The 21,484-nt window shown below is 42.5% G+C and overlaps 1 protein-coding gene across 2 annotated transcripts in view; it reads left to right on the forward strand.

The window, feature by feature from the left end:
• Positions 1 to 21,484, forward strand: part of ECPAS (Ecm29 proteasome adaptor and scaffold) — a 182,526-nt gene that overhangs the window by 159,471 nt on the left and 1,571 nt on the right. For both annotated transcript variants that reach the window (XM_077475350.1, XM_077475351.1), the window contains 6 exons: positions 566 to 780; positions 11,255 to 11,298; positions 11,532 to 11,724; positions 13,234 to 13,375; positions 13,799 to 13,904; positions 14,781 to 14,869. In XM_077475350.1, coding sequence (XP_077331476.1) covers positions 566 to 780; positions 11,255 to 11,298; positions 11,532 to 11,724; positions 13,234 to 13,375; positions 13,799 to 13,904; positions 14,781 to 14,869 — 789 coding nt within the window. The remainder of the gene's footprint in view (positions 1 to 565; positions 781 to 11,254; positions 11,299 to 11,531; positions 11,725 to 13,233; positions 13,376 to 13,798; positions 13,905 to 14,780; positions 14,870 to 21,484) is intronic.

Genomic DNA, 21,484 nt, shown 5'->3' on the forward strand with positions numbered 1-21,484 from the left:
CGCATACTGTTAGACAGGTTGGCTGGTCAGTAAGTAAGCTTTTTTTTTTTTTTTTTTTTTTTTTTTTTTTTTTCGTTGGATTTATCCTTGGCCTTGTTTATCTATTGCGACATCAGCTTTAAAAAAATTTACAGAGGCAGACATTGGAAACTCAAAACTATATTTTTCAAGGGCCCTTTCCCTACACAAAAGGTATAGAAAGGCTATTGGAAAACATAGCAGCATTGTTTTGCTGAAAGATAAATCAATGTTTGCATGTTTAGCGGGTCGAAGAGAAGAAAGAGTACAGAGAAGAAATTACCTATCGAACAAAATGTTATTTAAAGTCACAGCATTTACAATGTTTAATGGGCATACAAAGTAAATGTAAAATTATAAAAAATAGAATAATTCTTTAAAGCTACAGCTTCCATTTATGTAGTTCATATTAACATAATAAAATATTTTCATGATAACGTCTTAATATAACATAAGACTTGCTTGGTAAAGGTCTGCGCTTCTTTGACATTATCCATCTAGCATACTATAACAGTTGGCTAACTTTTTTGTTTTGTGATGCCTACAGGAAGTATCAGTGGTGGTATTCGTTTGTACATGAAGGAGCTTATTGACATTACTCAGAAAGCTTTGCAGTCTCCATCTTGGAAGATGAAAGCACAGGGTGCTGCTGCCATGGCTTCCATAGCCAAACAACAAACTGGTTCCTTGGTTCCTCCACACTTGGGAATGGTTCTCGACACGCTTCTGCAGGGTCTGCCAGGAAGGACATGGGCTGGCAAGGTCTGAATTGATCTATTTATTGGTTTGTTTTTTATGTATTGCAATGTCTCTGAAGACATAAGTAGGCTGAGCAGTGGGAATTAACTTATCAGTTCGACCACTGGGCTCCTTTTAAAATCCCCACTGTCACCCCGGGCCTCACTGGCCTTACATTTGGTCTACCAACAAGGACCTGTTACGAATAGCCAATCTTTGCGAACGCAAAGGTATGCTATCCGAACGATCCCTGATAGACAAATTTCAAATGCCATCCGCTGAACGCTATAGATATACTCAAATACCCCACTATGTACAAACTGTAGCTCGTAAGGGTGACTTGGCGATATTGACTCCTATGGAATGTTTATGTAGACAATACGATAAAATCAGAGGTCACATATCTGCTATATATATACAATATTGATGTATGTCTCAACAAAACTGAACTACAATGGGAACAAGATTTTCTTGAAACCCTTGACTTTGAGGAATGGCACGCGATATCAGCGACAGCATCTCGAGCGCTCATTAATACCTCTATTATAGAGACAAACTATAAGTTCCTATTGAGATGGTATATGGTACCGGCTAGACTGGCCACCTTTATACCCGGAGCCACCTCTAAATGCTTTAGAGGATGCAGCCAGGTGGGAACTGCTTATTCGAGAAAAGAGAGGTGTAGAGCAGCACCGCTCTTAGAGTAGTATTTCTATTAAAACATGGCTTTATTTATAATTTAAAAGATGTGCACTCACGTTTGAGTAGATAAATACAGACAGATAAAAGTAGATAAAAACAGGCACAATAGATCTTTGTGGCTGTCCTCAGCTATCATCCACGGTGTGTCTTGCTGGGCTGTAGTAGGGAATCAGACCCCGGTCACTTCCGGTGGCATCCGTCACTCCGGGGTGTTTGTGCTACAATGAGCACATCAGCAGGTGGAGAACGTTAGCTGCTTTAGATCGAGGGGCGTGGCTAGACCTACTCTTGAGAAATGGGTCTCTGGGCACGGAGCCGCAGTCCCCCCCCCCCCCCCTCAACATTCCTCTGTACTTTCTCTCTACTTTGTCTTACACCCCCCCCCCCTTTTAATAATTTTTAATTATAGGGTATCAAGTTTTGCTATATTGTTATGTTACTCACCTTTGGCGGATCATTGTCTACTTGGGCTATAGAGGGAGACACCCGCACGACCGGATGAACCAGACTCCCCCGATAGTTAGATGGGGAGCTGGTTCTTCCTAGTGAGTGGAACATACTTTATGGCATAGGATTCAAAATATGCATTAGGTCATAGACTAGATGCGGTACAGTGTACAGTTTAAGATCCATAGGCGAAAAATGCTTATACAGTGTCTTGCGAAAGTATTCGGCCCCCTTGAACTTTTCAACCTTTTGCCACATTTCAGGCTTTAAACATAAAGATATAACATTTTATTTTTTTGTGAAGAATCACCAACAAGTGGCACACAATTGTGAAGTGGAACGAAATCTATTGGATATTTTAAACTTTTTTTAGCAAATAAAAAACTGAAAAGTGGCGCGTGCAAAATTACTCGGCCCCTTTACTTTCAGTGCAGCAAACTCACTCCAGAAGTTCAGCGAGGATCTATGAATGATCTAATGTTGTCCTAAATGACTGATGGTGATAAATAGAATCCACCTGTGTGTAATCAAGTCTCTGTATAAATGCACCTGCTCTGTGATAGTCTCAGGGTTCTGTTGAAAGCGCAGAGGGCATCATGAAGACCAAGGAACACACCAGGCAGGTCCCTAATACTCTTGTGGAGAAGTTTAAAGCCGGATTTGGATACAAAAAGATTTTCCAAGCTTTAAACATCCCAAGGAGCACTGTGCAAGCGATCATTTTGAAATGTATCAGACCACTGCAAATCTACCAAGACCTGGCCGTCCCTCTAAACTTTCAGCTCAGACAAGGAGAAGACTGATCAGAGATGCAGCCAAGAGGCCCATGATCACTCTGGATGAACTGCAGAGAACTACAGCTGAGGTGGGAGAGTCTGTCCATAGGACAACAATCAGTCATACACTGCACAAATCTGGCCTTTATGGAAGAGGGAAGAGTGGCAAGAAGAAAGACATTTCTCAAAGATATCCATAAAAAGTCTTGTCTAAAGTTTGCCACAAACCACCTGGGAGACACACCAAACATGTAGAAGAAGGTGCTCTGGTCAGATGAAATCAAAATGTCAAACATGGTGGTGGCAGCATCATGGTTTGGGCCTGCTTTTCTTCAGCAGGGACAGGTAAGATGGTTTAAAATTGAGGGGAAGATGGATGCAGCCAAATACAGGACCATTCTGGATGAAAACCTGTTGGAGTCTGCAAAAGACCTGAAACTGGGACGGAGATTTATCTTCCAACAAGACAATGATCCCAAACATACAGCAAAATCTACAAAGGAATGGTTCACAAATAAACGTATCCAGGTGTTAGAATGGCCAAGTCAAAGTCTAGACCTGAATCCAATCGAGAATCTGTGGAAAGAGCTGAAAACTGCTGTTCACAAACGCTCTCCATCCAACCTCACTGAGCTCAAGCTGTTTTGCAAGGAAGAATGGGCAAGAATTTCAGTCTCTCGATGTGCAAAACTGATAGAGACATACCCCAAGCGGCTTGCAGCTGTAATCACAGCAAAAGGTGGCTCTACAAAGTATTAATGCAAGGGGGGCCAAATAATTTTGCACGCCCCACTTTTCATTTTTTTATTAGTTAAAAAAAGTTTCAAAAATCCAATAGATTTCGTTCCACTTCACAATTGTGTCCCACTTGTTGGTGATTCTTCACAAAAAATAAAAATTTTATATCTTTATGTTTGAAGCCTGAAATGTGGCAAAAGGTTGAAAAGTTCAAGGGGGTCGAATACTTTCGCAAGGCACTGTATATCACTTGTCTAAGTAAATAAATTTATAGTGAACACCAGGAGGTGATAATGGCCCATGTATGATACAAGAGTAAGAATCTTCATGATATTATAATACGCCATGTATGGCTCCCTAAACATGTATTTTGCACAATGAAGTCGAGATCCTTGTTCCTTATATTGTAAATCTTTAATAAAAATTAATTTAAAAACTATTGAAACATAAAATCCCCACTGTCTGCCAGCTTCTGCCATGGAGGGGGTTATTGCTGAAGATGTGCTGCTTTGCAAAGAACCATGTGGAACTTTTTTTTTTCTCTGCAGTCTGTTGTTAATTTGCCACAGTCGGGCCATTTTATTTTTGCAGAGGCCCTGGAGAATAAAATGGCGGACGTTGGAATTTATTTTATGTCACGCAGTGTTTTCACAGGAAATATGCTTTAATGAATAAAAAAACAATATATAATCCGATTTGTTTGTAAATATGAAATTTGATGTTACACCGAGTAAATAGATACCTAACATGTCATGCTTTAAAATTGCGCAGACTCATGGAATGGTGCCAAACTACATTACTTAAAATGATCCCTAAGCGATGCTTTAAAAATTTTATTTCCTTTTTTTTATTTTTTGTTTGAAAAATTTTGACAGGTTACCAGTTTACAGAGGAGGGCTAGTGCTAGAATTATTGCTCTCGCTCTGACGTTCGTGGCCTACCTTACATGTGTGGTGTGAACACCATTTACATGTGTGGGCGTGACCTTCACCACTGTATGGGAGGATGGGTGGCACTTTTAAAGATTTTTTTATTTTTTTATTTTTTTTTTATGTAAATAGTCTTTATTAAGATTTTTCAAAGTACAAAAATACAAGAATACAAGAAACATGAAACAAAGGGCAGACAGAAAACGGCTTGCCCAGTAATTAACATATGTCAATTTCACATTGTCTTAGGCCTACTGGCAAGAAGTAAAAGAGGAGAAAAGTAAAATGAAATAAAGAATAAAAAAAAACAAAAAAACAAAAAAAAAAAAACATAGAAAACAGAAACCCCAAATCTCAGTTACAAGATTAGAGTTCAGTGATGTGAGTAAACCAATCAATGTAAAGTTCAACAAATACACAGGCCAGGGAGTGTCAGACTGTGAGTCAGACATATCGTAGCTCGAACGTAGGGTGGACATCCGACATCCCTGGGCTGCAACAGTATCATCATATCAGTTAAAACATTATTCTATCGAATATTGTACACATTGGCAATTATAATAGGGGGCACAAGAAAGGGGAGCAGAAAAGGGGATGGGGAGGGGTGTAGTCGGTCTAGTTCAGTCAATCTGGTGGGAGATGCCAGTCAGTCCTTACGTTTGTACCAGGATGTCCAACATTTCCATTTATCATCAAAATACTTTTTGTTTCCCCCTGCAGCTGCTATTAGTGACTCATAGGTATAATGGGTCTGCGTGGTGGAAAAGACCTCGGCTACGTCCGGGGCTTTATTGTTCTTCCATTGCCTAGTAATGAGAGACCTGGCAATTATCAACACGTGTGTGACTACTATTCTAAATTCTGGAGGAAAATAATCTATTCCCAGATTTAGTATGGCCAGGGCCGGGCTGGGGGGGGTGATAATGCCCGTGATACTGGAGATCGAGCGGAATATGGAATTCCAGTAGCTAGTGAGATGTTTACAAGTCCAAAACATATGGAGTAAGTTGCCTACTTCCCCACAGCTCCTCCAGCACAGCGGAGAACCATTCCCACCAAACTGGGCAACCCTGTATGGGGTAAGATACCACCGCAGGGCAATCTTTTGTGACAGTTCCCAGTGGTTCACGCATTTAGAGGCTCTATATATCCACCTAAAAGCCTCCTTCCACTGTGGAATAGTGAAAGTTGACTGGAGGTCGGCTTCCCATTTGAGATAGGGGGGTGATTTAACAAAGTCCATTTTACATTGAAATAAATTATAAAATAAGGAGATACCTTTAACAGATAAAAGGGTCGTGTGAAAAAATTGCCAGGCTTCCCTTGAAAGGCGAATGGTGGGTGTAGTAACTGATTTACAAAAATGGTATATTTGGTTATATTTATATTGATCAGATGGAGTTAAGTGAAAACGAGAACGAAGAGTGTCGAAGGGGATAAGGGAGTTTCCATCATATAGGTCAGAAATAAAGTGTAGTCCCTTTTCCTGCCATTTCGTGATTGATAGGTTGGGTATGGTCTGTTGCAAGGTCGATAAGGGTATTGGGATGGAAGTCAATTTGTCAGATGGCAGAGGAAGGTTTAAAAAGGACCTCCAAGCCTCTAGGGAGGCACGGAGAGTGGGGGGAAGACTATGTGTTGGAATTGGATGTAGGACGTCAGCCCAAAGCAAGTGTATAAGGTCCTTGGTCGGGCTCAGGGCTCGTTCGACATTGCACCAAGGGGTGTCTTCCGGTTGGTGGAACCATTTTCGCAGTTGAGTGAGAATGGAGGCTCTATAGTAGTCCCGAATGTCGACCAGACCCATCCCTCCGGCCGATCTATGTTTGACCAGTAAAGGTTTTGCGCATCTAGGCCTCGAATCCTTCCAAATGAAATATTTAAGTAGAGAGTTAAGAGCCTTAATATGCTTCAATTTTAACGGGATAGGTAGGGTCCGGAAGACATACAGTACCTGAGGTAGAAGTAGCATTTTAAATGTAGCAAGTCTACCTGACCAGGTGAGTTCAGTATTGGCCAAGCGTTTGGCTTCTTTAGTAAGCTTGTCTATGAGGGGCCCATAGTTAGCGTCTGCTATCGTCTTTAGATCAGTAATTTTTATGCCCAGGTAAGTTATACCCTCTTTGTTCCAAGTGTAGGGGAAAGCGTTTTGCAAGGATTCACAAAGAGAGGAAGGAAGTCCCAATGGAAAAATAAGCGATTTCGTGCAGTTGACTTTATAGTAGGATATATTACTAAATTCCATAAGTGTGCTGTGGGTGTAGGGAAGAGAAGTTCGTGGTGAGGTTAGAAACAGGATGATATCATCCGCAAATAAATTAATAACATGTGACCCGTGCGGAAGGTTGAAGCCAGCAATATTAGGGTGGGTTCTAATCCTTTCCGCCAGGGGCTCCATGAGTAAGTTAAAGATAGTAGGAGATAGAGGACAGCCCTGTCTAGTACCATTAGATATAGAAAACGTGGTCGATAACATATTGGACGTATAGACTTGTGCACAGGGGGATGAGTAGAGGGCCATTATGGCCGATAAGATAGGGCCTGTAAAGCCATATTTCTGTAATGTAAGTCTCATGTATCCCCAATGAATCCTGTCGAATGCCTTCTCCGCATCCAAAGAGAGGAGCAGAGAAGGCACCCGACAGGCCCCAGCGTATTGCATAATGTTAATAACTCTTCTTGTGGCATCAGAGGCCTGCCTACCTGGAGTGAAACCCGCCTGGTCAGCACTCACCAGACCCGGCAGGATCTTGAGCAGTCTATGTGCAAGGATTTTCGCATATAGCTTAACATCAGAGTTAAGTAATGAAATCGGCCTAAAGTTAGCTGGTGAAGTGGGTTCCTTTCCTGGCTTCGGGATGGTAACCACATATGCTTTAAGCATTTCAGCAGGAAACGAGGCAGAGGACATTGCTGTTGAAAAGACACTTATAAGTGTTGGGACAAGGTTGTCTGGGAAAGACCTATAATAGTCATTGGGGAGCCCATCCGGGCCTGGGGACTTCCCTAGAGGGAGAGTTCTAATGATCCTTCTAATCTCAGGTTCCGTAATAGGGGAGTTCAAGGAGTTAAGTTGATCGGGGGTAAGGGAGGGCAAGTTAATTTTTGTCAAGAACTCCCGTATAGTATTTTCATTCGGTTGAGGGGTGTTGGGGTCGTCCTTTAAGTTATAGAGTGAGGCATAATACTCAGCGAATGAGTTTGCTATTTCCTTGGGGTTATAGATTTTCCGCTTAGTTGGAGGGTGAATTAGGTACGAAATTTTTGATTTAATTCTTGCTGCTCTGAGCCTCTGGGCGAGAAACTTACCCGCCCGATTCCCAGAGGAGTAGTGGGACAGTTTGAAATATCTGACATGTTTGTCGAATTGTTCTATCAGTAGAAGTCTAAGATCCGAGCGGTGTTGGGCGAGACTATGCGCAAGCTGTAAGGTCGGGCTTATCTTATTGAGTGATTCTAAGGATCTAATCTTATGGAGAATTTGGTCAAGTTTTTGTGTCCTCTGCCTTTTTTCCCTTGCACATATTTGTAACATTACACCTCTTATATACGCTTTGTGCGCACACCACAACATCATGGGATCTGAAACCGACTGGTCATTTAAAGAGAAAAATTCAGAGAGGCTGGCAGCCACCTTCCCAGAGTGTTCCGCTTTTTGAAAAATACGAGGGTTAGCCCTCCACAAATACGCAGGGCCTGGAGTGTGCCCCTCCACCACCACGACAGAAACGGGAGCATGATCAGACCATGTAATATCATGTATGGTGGAAGAGGACACTGCCTGCAAAAGATGCTTATCAACTAAAATTAAGTCAATTCTAGAATACATATTGTGCCGTAAGGAGTGATAGGAATAATCACGCTCGTTGGCGTGCTGACATCTCCAAACATCAAACAGGTCCTCCGCATGTAGGAGAGGCTGAAGCGAAGGTGGTTGTCGTCTAGCTGTGGAGGTAGTGTCCATAGTGTGATCCGGTGTCAGGTTATGATCTCCACATATCAATACCGAACCATACTTGTTGGCAGAAATCTTCCTGTGAAGGCGTTTTAAAAATCGTAGTTGATGGGAGTTGGGTGCATACAGGTTTACTATAGTGTAGGGTTTGTTATTGAGATCACAGCTCAGTATGAGATAACGACCTTCCGGGTCAACTAGAAGGTCTTTCATGGTGAATGCGACTGAATCTTTGATGGCAATCAGGACTCCCTTTTGCTTTTTGGCACTGGATGCCATGAAGATGTGTGGAAAGTTTTTGTGGTGAAACCGGGGCACAGAGTCAGCCGCAAAGTGGGTCTCCTGGATGCAGAGAACATCAGCATTTAATTTAGCAGCTTCTTTCCAAAGAGAAGACCTCTTGGCCGGGTGGTTCAGACCATTAACATTAAACGAAACTATATTAATAGCCATCATTAAACAGCAGGATGATTAAAAGATAAGGTGGGTACCTGATGCACGATTCCAGAATGTCCCAAAGGTCCTCTTCTGTTGTGGAAAGGAGAGTTGCTGGCAGAGCGATGAGTGTAACGACAGGCCGACCGAGCAGGCCCTCTAGGAAGGGAGTAAAAAGGGGGGGAAGAAAAAAGAATAAAAAGAAAAACAAGCAAACAAAGTTCTGTAAAAAAGTAGGTGCAAACCTGCACGTAGAGGCATAACAATTGCCCATATTCAAGGGGGGGAAGAATAAACGCACTGAGTAGGGGATCTCAGTGCAACAGGAACACTATTGTTGAGAGAAGAGCATGTACACACCATGAGATGTGTAACCACGGCTGACTTCATTTGGTTTTCTTCTTGCGCACCACCTTTTGCCAATCCATTTGTAAATGGTCGTTAGAGGAGGGGGAAGCGCCATCTGAAGACGGGGCAGGGAGAATGTCCAATGACCGCAACAGCGCAAGGCCTTCATCAATGGAGGTGATCACAGTAGATTTGCCCTCGTGGGTGACTGTTAGTTTAACTGGGTATCCCCATCTGTACTGAATATTGTGGTTACGCAAAGCTTTAGTTACCGACAACAGGGATTTGCGCTTCTGCATAGTAAACTGTGAAAGGTCAGCATACAGTTGGATGCGGGCGTATTCTGCAGGCGGATTCTGTTGTTTGCGGAAAGCAGACATGAGTTGTTCCTTTGTTTGAAAAAAATGGACTCTCATTAAGACATCACGAGGTAAATTGTCAGGGAGAAAAGCAGGTTTGGGCAACCGGTGTATACGGTCTATTTGCAGTTCTGTATGGGGCAGAGAGGGGAGGAATGCCTTCATTAGGGCTTGTGCATACTGCTGGAGTTGTGCAGGGAGGACATCCTCCGGAACCCCCCGTATCTTAATATTGTTCCTGCGGGACCTGTCTTCCAAGTCTGCGACTTTAGCTTTGAGCCATGCGACTTCTGCGGCTTGGTCACTGTGCGCATCAATCAGGGTATTATGCGAAGTGGCAAAGTCTCCCATTTTAGATTCAATATGGTCAACCCGTGAGCCCAGCTCCCCTACCTCCTTTTTAAAGTTGTTAAGGCAAAGAAGCATGTCATTGTGCATGGAGGTGCGGAGTGAGAGAAGCATGTCCTTCAGCGTTGTGTCAGATATAGGCCCACCTGTGGTGGGGAAGGCAGTGAAGGGGTCAATGAGTTCCCTGGTGTCATCTAATGGATCCCGGCCCTTGCTCACCTGTGCGGTGTCCAAAGCCATTCGTGGCTTGGATTTGGCTGGGCTGCGAGACAGCGGTGTGGAGACCTCCGGGGAGCGGCGATATTCTGCCTCTCCATTCTCCGGGCTGGTTGCTGCTGAGCTGTCTGATGAGGAGGCCGCGCGTGAGCATGGGCCGGCGCCATCTTGCCTCGGGTCGCGGCCTGCCCGTCGGAAGAAATCGTCCAGTTTCTGTGGAGCCACCGCTCCTCTCCGCTTCCTGGACATTTCACCCAGGTGCCCGGGTCTTCAGGTGATCAGTGGGGCGTTGAAAAGTCAGCAGTGGTAGCTGTATGTCGCTCGGTTCCCGTTGCTGGAGCGGAGCTGTGCTAGCAGACGTCCATCCAGCAGCGCGGTAGCCACGCCCCCTTATTTTTTTTTTTATTTTTTATCACATTTTTCTTTTTTTACACTATTTTATTTTTTTTATCACTTTTTGTAAACATCCCTTGTTATAGAATTAAGGTATGACATGTCCTCTTTATGGATAGATCTGGGATCATTAAGACCCCTACATCTCTCCTCTACAACGGAAAGCATCAGATCAAAAAAAACATTGATCTAATGCTTTAACATCAGTTGTGAACTGGAAGTGACATGACGTCGCTTTGGGCCTCCTATGCCATAGAGATGAGAGGAGGCCATCTTTTCTGCTTCTGCAGCAACCGCCGGATCAGTTCTCGGGCTTGCCAATGAGCCAAGTAAGCCTGAAAAGCATTGGGAGGGGTAAAGCCCTCCTGACGCTTCTAAAAGTGATCCAGCAACTAATCAGCCACTGGATCACCTTTATAAGAGTGGCTGCTGCGGAAATTTTTTTTACATCAAGGTTATCATCAAGGATCCTACTGGTGGCAAAACTATCCATCTTTCTCAGTAGAAGAAGCCTAAGAAATGCAGTGCAAAGTCTTCCTACTACTATATATATTATCTCTGTTGGAATAAATAATTTATAGTAATTGCATATAATTATACAAGTGCATAATATGTATATTTATCTTATTTGAGACCATACAATAAAATAATAAGGTGCATCCTTAATGTTTAACCTTTGAGGACAGCTTGGCAGATCTCGCTCCAGAGAAGGCAGAATAAACAAATTTTGTGTTAACATTTAGTTATAATTTTACACAGTATGTCCAAGTGTTATTATATACATGATTTTAGCAGTTTTCTATGTCTGTATTTTTAGAATACTTCACACTTTTAATGTGTTCTATTTTACAGGAAGAACTTCTAAAAGCTATTGGAACTGTGGTTTCCAGTTGTAGGTAAGCACTGTTTACTAAAAAAACAAAAACTCGTTGGCATGTTATATTGCCTGCTGCAAGTCTTTCTCTGGAAGTAACATAAATGTAATGTGCAGGCTGCCATTGCGGCCCATAAGAAAATGCTAAATAAAAATAAAATAATGAAATACTTGACACACGACAGTAGTCATTTATGTTTTGCTTTTGCTAAATTTAAATTGGGTTGTTTATGTTGTCTCTCTTGCCCGCCACAGCAAACAGTTGAAGGAAGGTGCTCATGAACAGCCCACCATAGATAATATAATTCAAGCTGTACTAAAAGAATGTCGGAAAGAAAATGTCAAGTACAAGATAGTTGCTCTCAAGTGTGCTGCTGATGTACTTGAATCTACTAAGGAGGATCGCTTCCAGGAACTGACAGATATCCTCTTTCCCTTGATACAAAAGGTATATTTACTTGTATACCTACACAGTTACATATTTAATCCGGTGGAAAAAAGACACAAGTCCATCCATTTCAACCAATAGAAAAAAAAACATGTATGGGTTATTCACAGTGCAGTGTTTTTGTTTGAATGTATTAAATATTTAATATCAAATTGTTTGTTAAAGTGGTTCTAAAGGCCAAAGGTTTTTTAAACTTTGTGCATGCTATGCATGAAGGTAAAAAAAACTTGTGTGTGCAGCTCCCCCCTAATACTTTCCTGAGCCCCATCATGATCCAGCAATGTGCATGAGAACGTTGTCTCCTGAGGACTCTCCCTACTCATGGCTTCTGCTGCTATCAATCACAGCCAGTGAGCCAATGAGAAGGGGGGGGGGGGGGGGGTTGGCAAGCTGTGGCTCTGTGTCTGAATGGACATGCAGATCAGTGGCTCGGAAGTGAACCTGCTTGGATGCCCCCACAGCAAGCTGTTTGCTATGGGGGCCAGGATGGCTGGCGGAGGACACGAAAAGAAGAGGATCAGGGCTGCTCTGTGCAAAACCACTGCACAGAGCAGGTAAGTATAACATGTTTGTTATTTTTAAAATAAAAAAATATTTGCCTTTAGTTTCACTTTAAGATTAATTATTGCAGTCTAGCTCTTGTTTGGGAACAAGAAAAAAAGTATTGGCTTGGATTTTGGACTTCTAAACCTTCCAGTTATTTTATCTGGATGGCGATATTTTAGTCAAACGTTAACCCATCGCTGCCAAATACAGCCTTCATTTCATACAGTTTATATAATCTAGCATTGTGTTAAGAACTCTTGACACTGTTAGGCTGGCCATACACAGGGCAAGTTTCTCGTGGTTGCAGGAAAGAAATTAAGTCAGTGTTAATGCGGCAATCCCTTCTGCAGGGCAATTGTCTTCTCCTGGCGGCGGACAGTGATTATTGCTAGCTGCTATCTGCTAGCAGCCGCTAGTGATAATCGCAAGAGAATCCGGCAAGCTAGTTGGACCCAAGATTGATCAACTTGGTACATTCAGCCTGACCATTAATGGTTCGAATCTCGGCCGGTTCAGCAAGAACTGGCCAAGATTTGAACTGTGTATGACCAGCCTTAGTCCGTTGCAGTGTATTGCCTCATGTGATCCTATACTACTTCTTCTTTGTTTACGTCATCAGGAGATAACCTCTTGTGCCAATCACGATACAAAAAGAATAGATAAGACATTTGCCAAAACAGGGAGGATTTTGGCACACCATACAGTGGCACATTTATAAACTGATTTCTTCTAAATCTGATTTTGGCTGCTGTGAAAAAGTATAGCTAAAACGTAAATATTGTGTTCTTCTCTACTTATGTTAGCGGTTCTGTACTACTAATAGTAATGGGTCTTATTGGCAAGACCTGTGAATCAAACACACAGAGGTGAACATAAGTCTTGATTTAATACCCTGTTATCTGTATGAAGACCAATGTTCATGTTGGATAAAATGTGAACTCATTATTATCTGTTTTGCTATAGACTTCACTAGAAACTGTGGGAGTGCGGTCACCAAAAGAGGAAGACGATCCGGATGAGAAAGCAAAAGAGTTGCAGACAGAGTTCCTACTGTGTGCCTTCTCAACTCTAGGCAAGGCTTGGCCCAGGAACCCTGCTACCCAGTGTAAGGCCTTTTTCTGTATACCAGCAGCTTTGCACATTTGGGATCCAAAGCAGTTTGGTGTCTAAGGGAAGACATCATATTACAGCTTGTATGAAGACAGAAATATAAAATCAAACTTCATGCAAAACCTAAGTTTTTGTAGATGTGTTTCAGAGATTGTAGTGGCTAAAGATCCCAACTCTGTGCTATGGATTACTGATAGTACGTTGCTGCCTTGCCTGATTCAAACTATAGGATAAATGGTAATTTCACCTAGCACGATGTAACACCCTAGTATTATCTTCAGGGGGCACAGACTATCATGGGAACATCTGGCACTGAAAATCTTTTGAGGGCTAGAAACAGCCAACAAACAATTAAGTTCAGAAATGCCAAAAAGTATAAAAGTAAGTGAACTATGTTACCTGTTTTTCATTTTAATAGGCTGCTATCGGTTTGAAGTGTGCAAGCTAATGTGTGAGAGACTAAAACTGAGCACATGGAAGGTCCAGCATGTTGTGCTTCAGTCTATGACTGCCTACTTTCAGGGGTAAGTTTGACTGCAGCATGAATAACACACCCAATAAATTTTAGGGGAATGTATAATAAATGTCTTGGTCTCTGTGCTGTGGCTCACACAGTTTACATAAATAGAACTACACCCAAAGGTTTTAAATAGAGGGGAAGTAGGCAATTCCTCTCTGGCTGCTGTAGAAAAATTTCCCCCACCCATCATCATGAGCTCACATTCCATTGCATGGCTGTAAACAATCTGGTTCTCCGGTCACCTGAATTATGGTAGCCTAGCTTTCAAATTAGGACTGGGAGCATTGTGCCACCTTCCTAAATACTTATACAGCAGTAGAAACCTGGCAGGATTAAAACCTACCTCCATTTTTATTCTCTATGCTTTTTAGCCACTGGGTCATTTCCTGCTGCTGAAAGCAATGCTGGCATGCAAAAGAAGGCTTGGGAATGTTACTGGGGTCTCTACTACTCTACTTCCCCTTGAAGTAGCTGTTCTACCAGATGTGTTGTGGTTTAATGAGAAGCTGTAAGCAGCTGTTTCCACAATTTGCTTCTTTAAATATTTTAAACCTAAACTTGTGTGAATAGAATAGTTCAGGGATATGCAATTAGCGGACCTTCAGCTGCTGCAGAACTACAAATTCCATGAGGCATAGAAAGACTGACGGCCACAAGCATGACACCCAGAGGCAGAGGCATGATGGGACTGGTAGTTTTGCAATAGCTGGAGGTCCACTAATTGCAAATGCCTGGCATAGTTATTCAAAGATTTGTTTGCTATATAACATGTATAACATATGAGGAAAAATATTACATTAATTTTCAAAGTGGTTTACTTAGCATGTGACATGTATTGAACTGATGAAAACGTTGCATGCTTTTTTCTTCCTTTTAATAGGTTATTGATTTTAGAAAAGGAGCACTCGGACATTGTGGCCCTTACAGAAATCCTCTCAGAAGCCTGTCCAGCAATAGCGCATTCATTAGGTATAGCCAGTTACCGCTCATTGCATCTTTATTCTGTGTGCAGTTGTATGTTGTCCATTTTCTTTGCTGTGAATATTATCATTGGCCTTAAGGTTGAGAAATCACTGCTTAGTGGTTGTTGCCCAATCTTAAGTCGAACGATAGTGACAGTCTCTGAATTCACACATTGTTATCAAAAGGTTTCCATATTCTAAAACCTTTCCAGTGACCAATGTTCAGCTGATGCCTTTTTAGGAAAAAGGTATCGCATGTAGTATCTCATGAGCTGAAGGTTACTGTAACTACAGTTAGATCCTTCTGTATTTGGACAGAGGCATGATTTTCATACTTTTTTAGCTCTGTATGCCACCAGAATAAAATTAAAATGAAACAATCCAAATTAATTTGAAGTGCAGACTTTCAGCTTTAATTCAAGAGGTTGAACATAAATATCAAGTACAAATTTTAGGAACTGCAATCATTTTTATACACAGTCCCCATTTTCAGTGGCTAAAATGTAATTGATCAGATGAATATAATCATAAATAAAATGTTGTTTTTTTTTAATATTTTGCTGCAAATCCTTTACTGGCAATGACTGCCTGAAGTCTGAAACCCATAGACGTTACCAAAGACTGGGTTTTCTCCTTTCTGGTGCTTTGCCAGGCTCTAACTGCAACTATCTTCAGTTCTTTGTGGGTCTTTCTGCTTCTAGTTTTGCCTTCAGCAAGTGAAATGCATGCTCAATTGGGTCAAGATCGGGTGATTGACTCGGCCATTGCCGAATATTCCACTTTTCCTTCAAAAGCTTCCGGGTTGCTTTTGCAGTGTGTTTTGGTTCATTGTCCATCTGTACTGTGAAGCGCAGTCCAATCAACTTTATTGCATTTGGCTGAATCTGAGCTGACAGTATATCTCTAAACACTGCAGAATTCATCGGGCTACTTCTCTCTTCTGCCACATCATCAATAAACACCAATGACCCAGTGCCACTGGAAGCCATGCATGCCCATGCCATCACTCCATATTTTACAGATGCCGTTGTGTACTTTAGATCATGAGCTGTTCTAAGCCTTTTACACACTTTTTCTTCCTGTCATTCTGGTACAGATTAATCGTGGTTTCATCCGTCCAAAGAATGCTTTTCCAAAACTGGTCTGGCTTTTTTTTAGATGTTTTTTGGCAAAGTCTAATCTGGCTTTTCTATTCTTCAGGCTTATGAATGGTTTGCACCTTGTGGGTGAACCCTCTGTATTTGCTCTCGTGAAGTCTTCTATTGATTGTAGACTTTGACAATGATACGCCCACCTCCAGGAGAGTGTCCTTCACTTGTCTGGATGTTGTGAATGGGGTTTTTCTTTACCATAAAGAGGATCCTGCGATCATCCACCACTGTTGTCTTCCATGGATGTCCAGGCCTTTTTATGTTGCTGAGCTCACCAGTGCGTTCTTCTTTCCTCTGAATGTACCAAACTGTCGATTTGGCCACTCATAATGTTGCTGCTATCTCTCTGGTGGGTTTCTTTTGTTTTTGAAGCCTTACAATGGCCTATTTCACTTGCATGGACGGCTCCTTTGAATGCATGATGTAGGTTCACAGAAATAGATTCCAAATGCAAATACCACACTTAGAATCAACTGCAGACCTTTTACCTGCTTAATTGCTGAAGAAATAATGGCGTAGCCCACACCTGGTCATTAATCGGCCTTTGATTCAATTGCCCAATTACTTTTGGTCCCTTGAAAAAAAAGGGGGGGGGGGGGTGGCTATTCTTAAGAGCTGTAATTCCTAAACCCTTCTTCCAATTTGGATTTACATACTCAAATTAAACCGGAGAGTGTGCCCTTTCAGCCCATATCCATTGTATAACTACAGCTTGAGTATATTTTGGTAAATACCTGGGGAAACATTAAAATTGTGCATGTGTCCAAATAAATATATATATATAGAGAGAGAGAGAGAGCGCTAACTGTATATTGTGCATGGAGTACACCTCAATATTAGGCAGATCTCATTGTCACAAGACATACCAGATTGTGGTCACCATGAAGCTTTGTCCATTTTAACAGATTAGAACCTTTTCTACTGCAGTGCCTTACCCTGGATGAACAGTTGTTTGGTTTTAAACTTGGAAGTGACATTTTACTTTGTTTCTAAGTTTTTATGTTTGCAGACATACCACTGCATTCTATTTTTACATCCATTTTGGTTTCAGGACACTATTTCAAATCAGTGTGGGAAAATCTAATACATCCTGAATAATTAAAAAATTAAGAAGCCAGTAGTCTCTGAATACATTCAGTGTTATAAGGAAACCACATTTGAAAAATGATATAAGCAGATTCCAAATCCAAAAAAGAACAAATAAACTGAAGCGCTAAATGTGAAACAAAAGTGTGGTAAACAACAAGTGGGATAAGAGGATAAGGTAAAAGTTCAAAAACCATTAACCAACCTTATGTAATAAAGTCCCAAGATATCAGCCAAGGGATTCAGGAAGCCACTTCAGTGTGGATCCTGGATCTTCCTTCTCCCATCCCCCTGTCTAAGGTGTCATGGATATGATGATGCTTTTTCATTGCTGTATTTGGATTTTCCAATGTTGCATATAAGTGGATGCTTACTTTTATTGAATGAAGTGTATACAGCTTCTAACATCATTCTGCCTCCTGTTCAGATGCTAAAGCAAGGTTTGCAATATTGTGGTATTTACCCTCCTGTACTTCCTGGCCAGTGAACATGGCATTCCTGGGGGCAGCCATCTACCAGTAAGCTAGGCTTGATTGGCATATAGGAACTGAAACTGCTATAGGTGACGCCACACGAGGCTTATATTCCCTGACCACACATATAGAGGCAGCCATTACAGTACATTGGTTTTGATACAATTGGTTGAAATGTGTGATACACAAGATACAATATCCAGAACATAATCAGTCCAAATATTAAAGTCTCACACGTGGTATCGCAGAATGTGTTTTGGGTGGTAATTCTAAGTATGCCTATTCTGTGTGTGAGAAATATCTTATTAATTTTACAACTTTGTGTAAAAATTGTAATCTTCATTTTCTTTCTGCACTTTCCAAAAAAATTACAACTTACAAAAAAGCACCATGCCTCTTAGAGTGGTACTAAAGTCTTGTTTTTCCTATAAAAATAACAAACCTCTACGTTCTGCTCTGTGAAATGGTTTTGCACAGGGCAGCCCGATAATCTTCTCGGGTCCCTCTTTGGTGCTTCTGGCCCCTTCCTCCTGTTGTGTGCCCCCACAGTAAGCAGCTTGCCCTGGGGACACCCGAGCCGCAGTTTCCTGTATCCATTCAGATACAGGGCAGCGGTTCTGCCCCACTCCCTCTATCTCCTCATTGGCTAACTGACTTTGAGACACAGCTGCGGCGCCATTGGCTCCCACTGCTGTCAGCCAATCAGGAGGGAGAGTCCCGGATGGCCGAAGCACTCGTGAACATCGCTATATGGATAGGCTCGGGTAAGTAAGAGGGGGGCTGCTGCACACACAAAGGCTTTTTATCTTAATACATAGAATGCATTAAGATAAAAAAAACCTTCTGCCTTGTACTGTCTACTTTCTAAGAGTAATTTGGGGAATATTTGTACTGTCCTGGCATTTTAAGGCCTGTAAAAATTAGATAGGCCGTCAGTACAGCTGAACTGATCAAGTTTCAAATAGCATGGTATCAAAATACCATAGTTTGTAGACTCTAACTTTAAAACAGACCAAATATACACGGGTTCAGGTTATGTTTACCAAAGAAATGTAACCTAATACGGCAGGGATGTCCAAACTTTTTTCAAAGAGGGCCAGATTTGATGAACTGAACATGCGCGAGGGCCGACCATTTTGCCTGACATTCTTTGAACCATTAAAATTGGGTCTAAGTGTGTCCATCCGAGCACTAATACACTTCCCCACAAGAATTCTCTTGCCTTTGTGGCTGTGTGTGGTGAATAGATGAGCTCAAGTGTATTATTTGGATACACCATATTTATTGACGTATAACACGCACCTTCACTTTAAGAAAACTTCAGGAAAAAAAAACTTAAAATTTTAAATAAAGAACTGTGAAGCAAAACAAGGATCAGTGTCTATCTGCAGACCCACAATTGCTAGGAATGCAGCGGCCACCATTGCCAGGGATGCACCCACCATTGCCAGGGAATTCACCCACCATTGCCAGGGAATTCACCCACCATTGCCAGGGAATTCACCCACCATTGCCAGGGAATTCACCCACCATTGCCAGGGAATTCACCCACCATTGCCAGGGAATTCACCCACCATTGCCGGGAATTCACCCACCATTGCCGGGAATTCACTCACCATTGCCGGGAATGCTGCCACCATTGCCGGGAATTCAGCCACCATTGCCAGGGATTCAATCACCATTGCCGGGAATGCAGCCACCATTGCCGGGAATGCAGCCACCATTGCCGGGAATGCAGCCACCATTGCCGGGAATGCAGCCACCATTGCCGGGAATGCAGCCACCATTGCCGGGAATGCAGCCACCATTGCCGGGAATGCAGCCACCATTGCCGGGAATGCAGCCACCATTGCCGGGAATGCAGCCACCATTGCCGGGAATGCAGCCACCATTGCCGGGAATGCAGCCACCATTGTCAGGGATTCACCTGCCATTGCCAGGGATTCACTTCCCATTGCCGGGAATGCAGCCACCATTGCCAGCAATTCACTCACCATTGCCGGGAATGCAGCCACCATTGCCAGGAATGCAGGCACCATTGCCAGGAATGCACCCACCATTGATAGGAATGCACCCACCATTGCCAGGAATGCTCCCGCCAATGCCAGGAATTCACTCACCATTGCCGGGAATGCTGCCACCATTGCCAGGAATGCATCCACCAATGCCAGAAATGCAGCCACCATTGCTAGGAATGCAGCCACCATTGCCAGGAATTTCACCCACCATTGCCAGGAATTTCACCCACCATTGCCAGGAATTTCACCCACCATTGCCAGGAATGCAGCCACCATTGCCAGGAATGCAGCCACCATTGCTAGTAATTCACTCACCATTGCCAGGAATGCAGCTCCACAATTGCAATTGCCAGGAATGCAGCCACCATTACCAGCAGTGCAGCCATGGAGGGCAGGACGAGTGCCAAAGACCTCTTACAGGAGAATCTCCTGTTTACACAACGGCCTCTTTAAGAGAAAGTCCCGCCTCCTTTGATGGACAGCACAGTCGTCCAATGGCAGAGACGGGACTTCCTATTACAGCTGCCGTGTAAACAGGAAGTTCTCCTCCTGTGTGCACGGCACTCGTCCCGCCTCCTCCCTCCGAGGCAGCTGGACTATACATCTTTTGTGGCCCCGGCGCTGGGAGATCGCCGGGGGCCACAAAACGTATATATGTTTAAACAACCAGGCGGGCCGTTCAAAACCGGACCGCGGGCCGCAATTGGCCTGCGGGCCGGACTTTGGACATGCCTGTAATACGGTTTGGCCTAAATTTTCTGAAGAAAGATTATTTGCAATTTTTTATAACAGAAACTAAGAAAAATGTTGGGGTTTCTTTTCAAAGTTTTTGGTATATTTTTTTTTTTGATTATATAGTAAAACCAGCCAGTGGAGATTAAAGTAGTTGTAAACTGTGGATGTTCAAAAAAAAAACCTGATGATCAATGGCATAATGGGCTAGTATGTATCACATACTAGCAAATTATGAGATACTCACCTTGAAACAAAGCCCCCCAGTGCTGTAAAGTCACAGCTCAGAGGGGTGGCCTGTTCCCCCCCGTCTTTCTTCCGGGTTCGCAAGCTCCGCCGCTGTGATTGGCCGGAGCGGCGATGATGTCACTCCTGCTCAGGAGCTCTCGGTTCTGGCACAAAGCTTTGAAGTTCCAGCAGGGTATGCTGAACCTTCAAAGTGCATGCGCTGGTGATGTCACTGGCTGCCTGCAGAGCGAATATATCTCCTAAAGGGTGCACATTTAGAAGATATTCATTTTACCTACAGGTACGCCTTATTATATAGGCTTAGCTGTAAGTAAAAATTACCAAGCAGGGTTTACATACCACCAAAAAATAGCTCCATCTGTCTCAAACAAAAATTACATTAGGTACTGTGTTGCATGGCTGAGTAATTGTCATTCAAAGCGTGAGAGCGCTGAAAGCTGGAAGAATGGCCTGGGCAGGAAGAGGGTGAAAGTGTCTTGCCTTGAGGTGGCTAAAGAAGGCCCCTAGTCTGAACAAAAAACATATTTTATATACACTAATAGCAGAACCATTCACATCATTTTTTTTTCTTTTTTGTTAAATATGTTCCCATTAAAAAAAAAAATTAAAAAAAAATTAAAAAAAAGTACCCCCAGTCTCCCTCCCTAGTCCCCTCAATACTAACCTGTTACACCACTAAGGAAGTGGGAATGGTGCACACTGGTTCCTATGTTTTTAATAAATCAGCATGCATAAAGCAGCTGGAGTTTGAGCCAGTAATATATTTTTTCCTTACTATTTTTTTATGTCCTGTGATTACATTGGGGTTATCTGGTCCATTTAGATGTAAATAGTGCTTGATTTGTTCTTTGCGTTTTTGTTTCATATTTTATATCGTAAAACGTATGTAGAAAATTATAATGTTTTATCAAGC

The sequence above is a fragment of the Lithobates pipiens genome, unplaced genomic scaffold (assembly GCF_037356315.1).
Source record: "Lithobates pipiens isolate NorthernLeopardFrog02 unplaced genomic scaffold, aLitPip1_a1.2 Scaffold_13, whole genome shotgun sequence".
Lineage (NCBI taxonomy): Eukaryota > Metazoa > Chordata > Amphibia > Anura > Ranidae > Lithobates > Lithobates pipiens.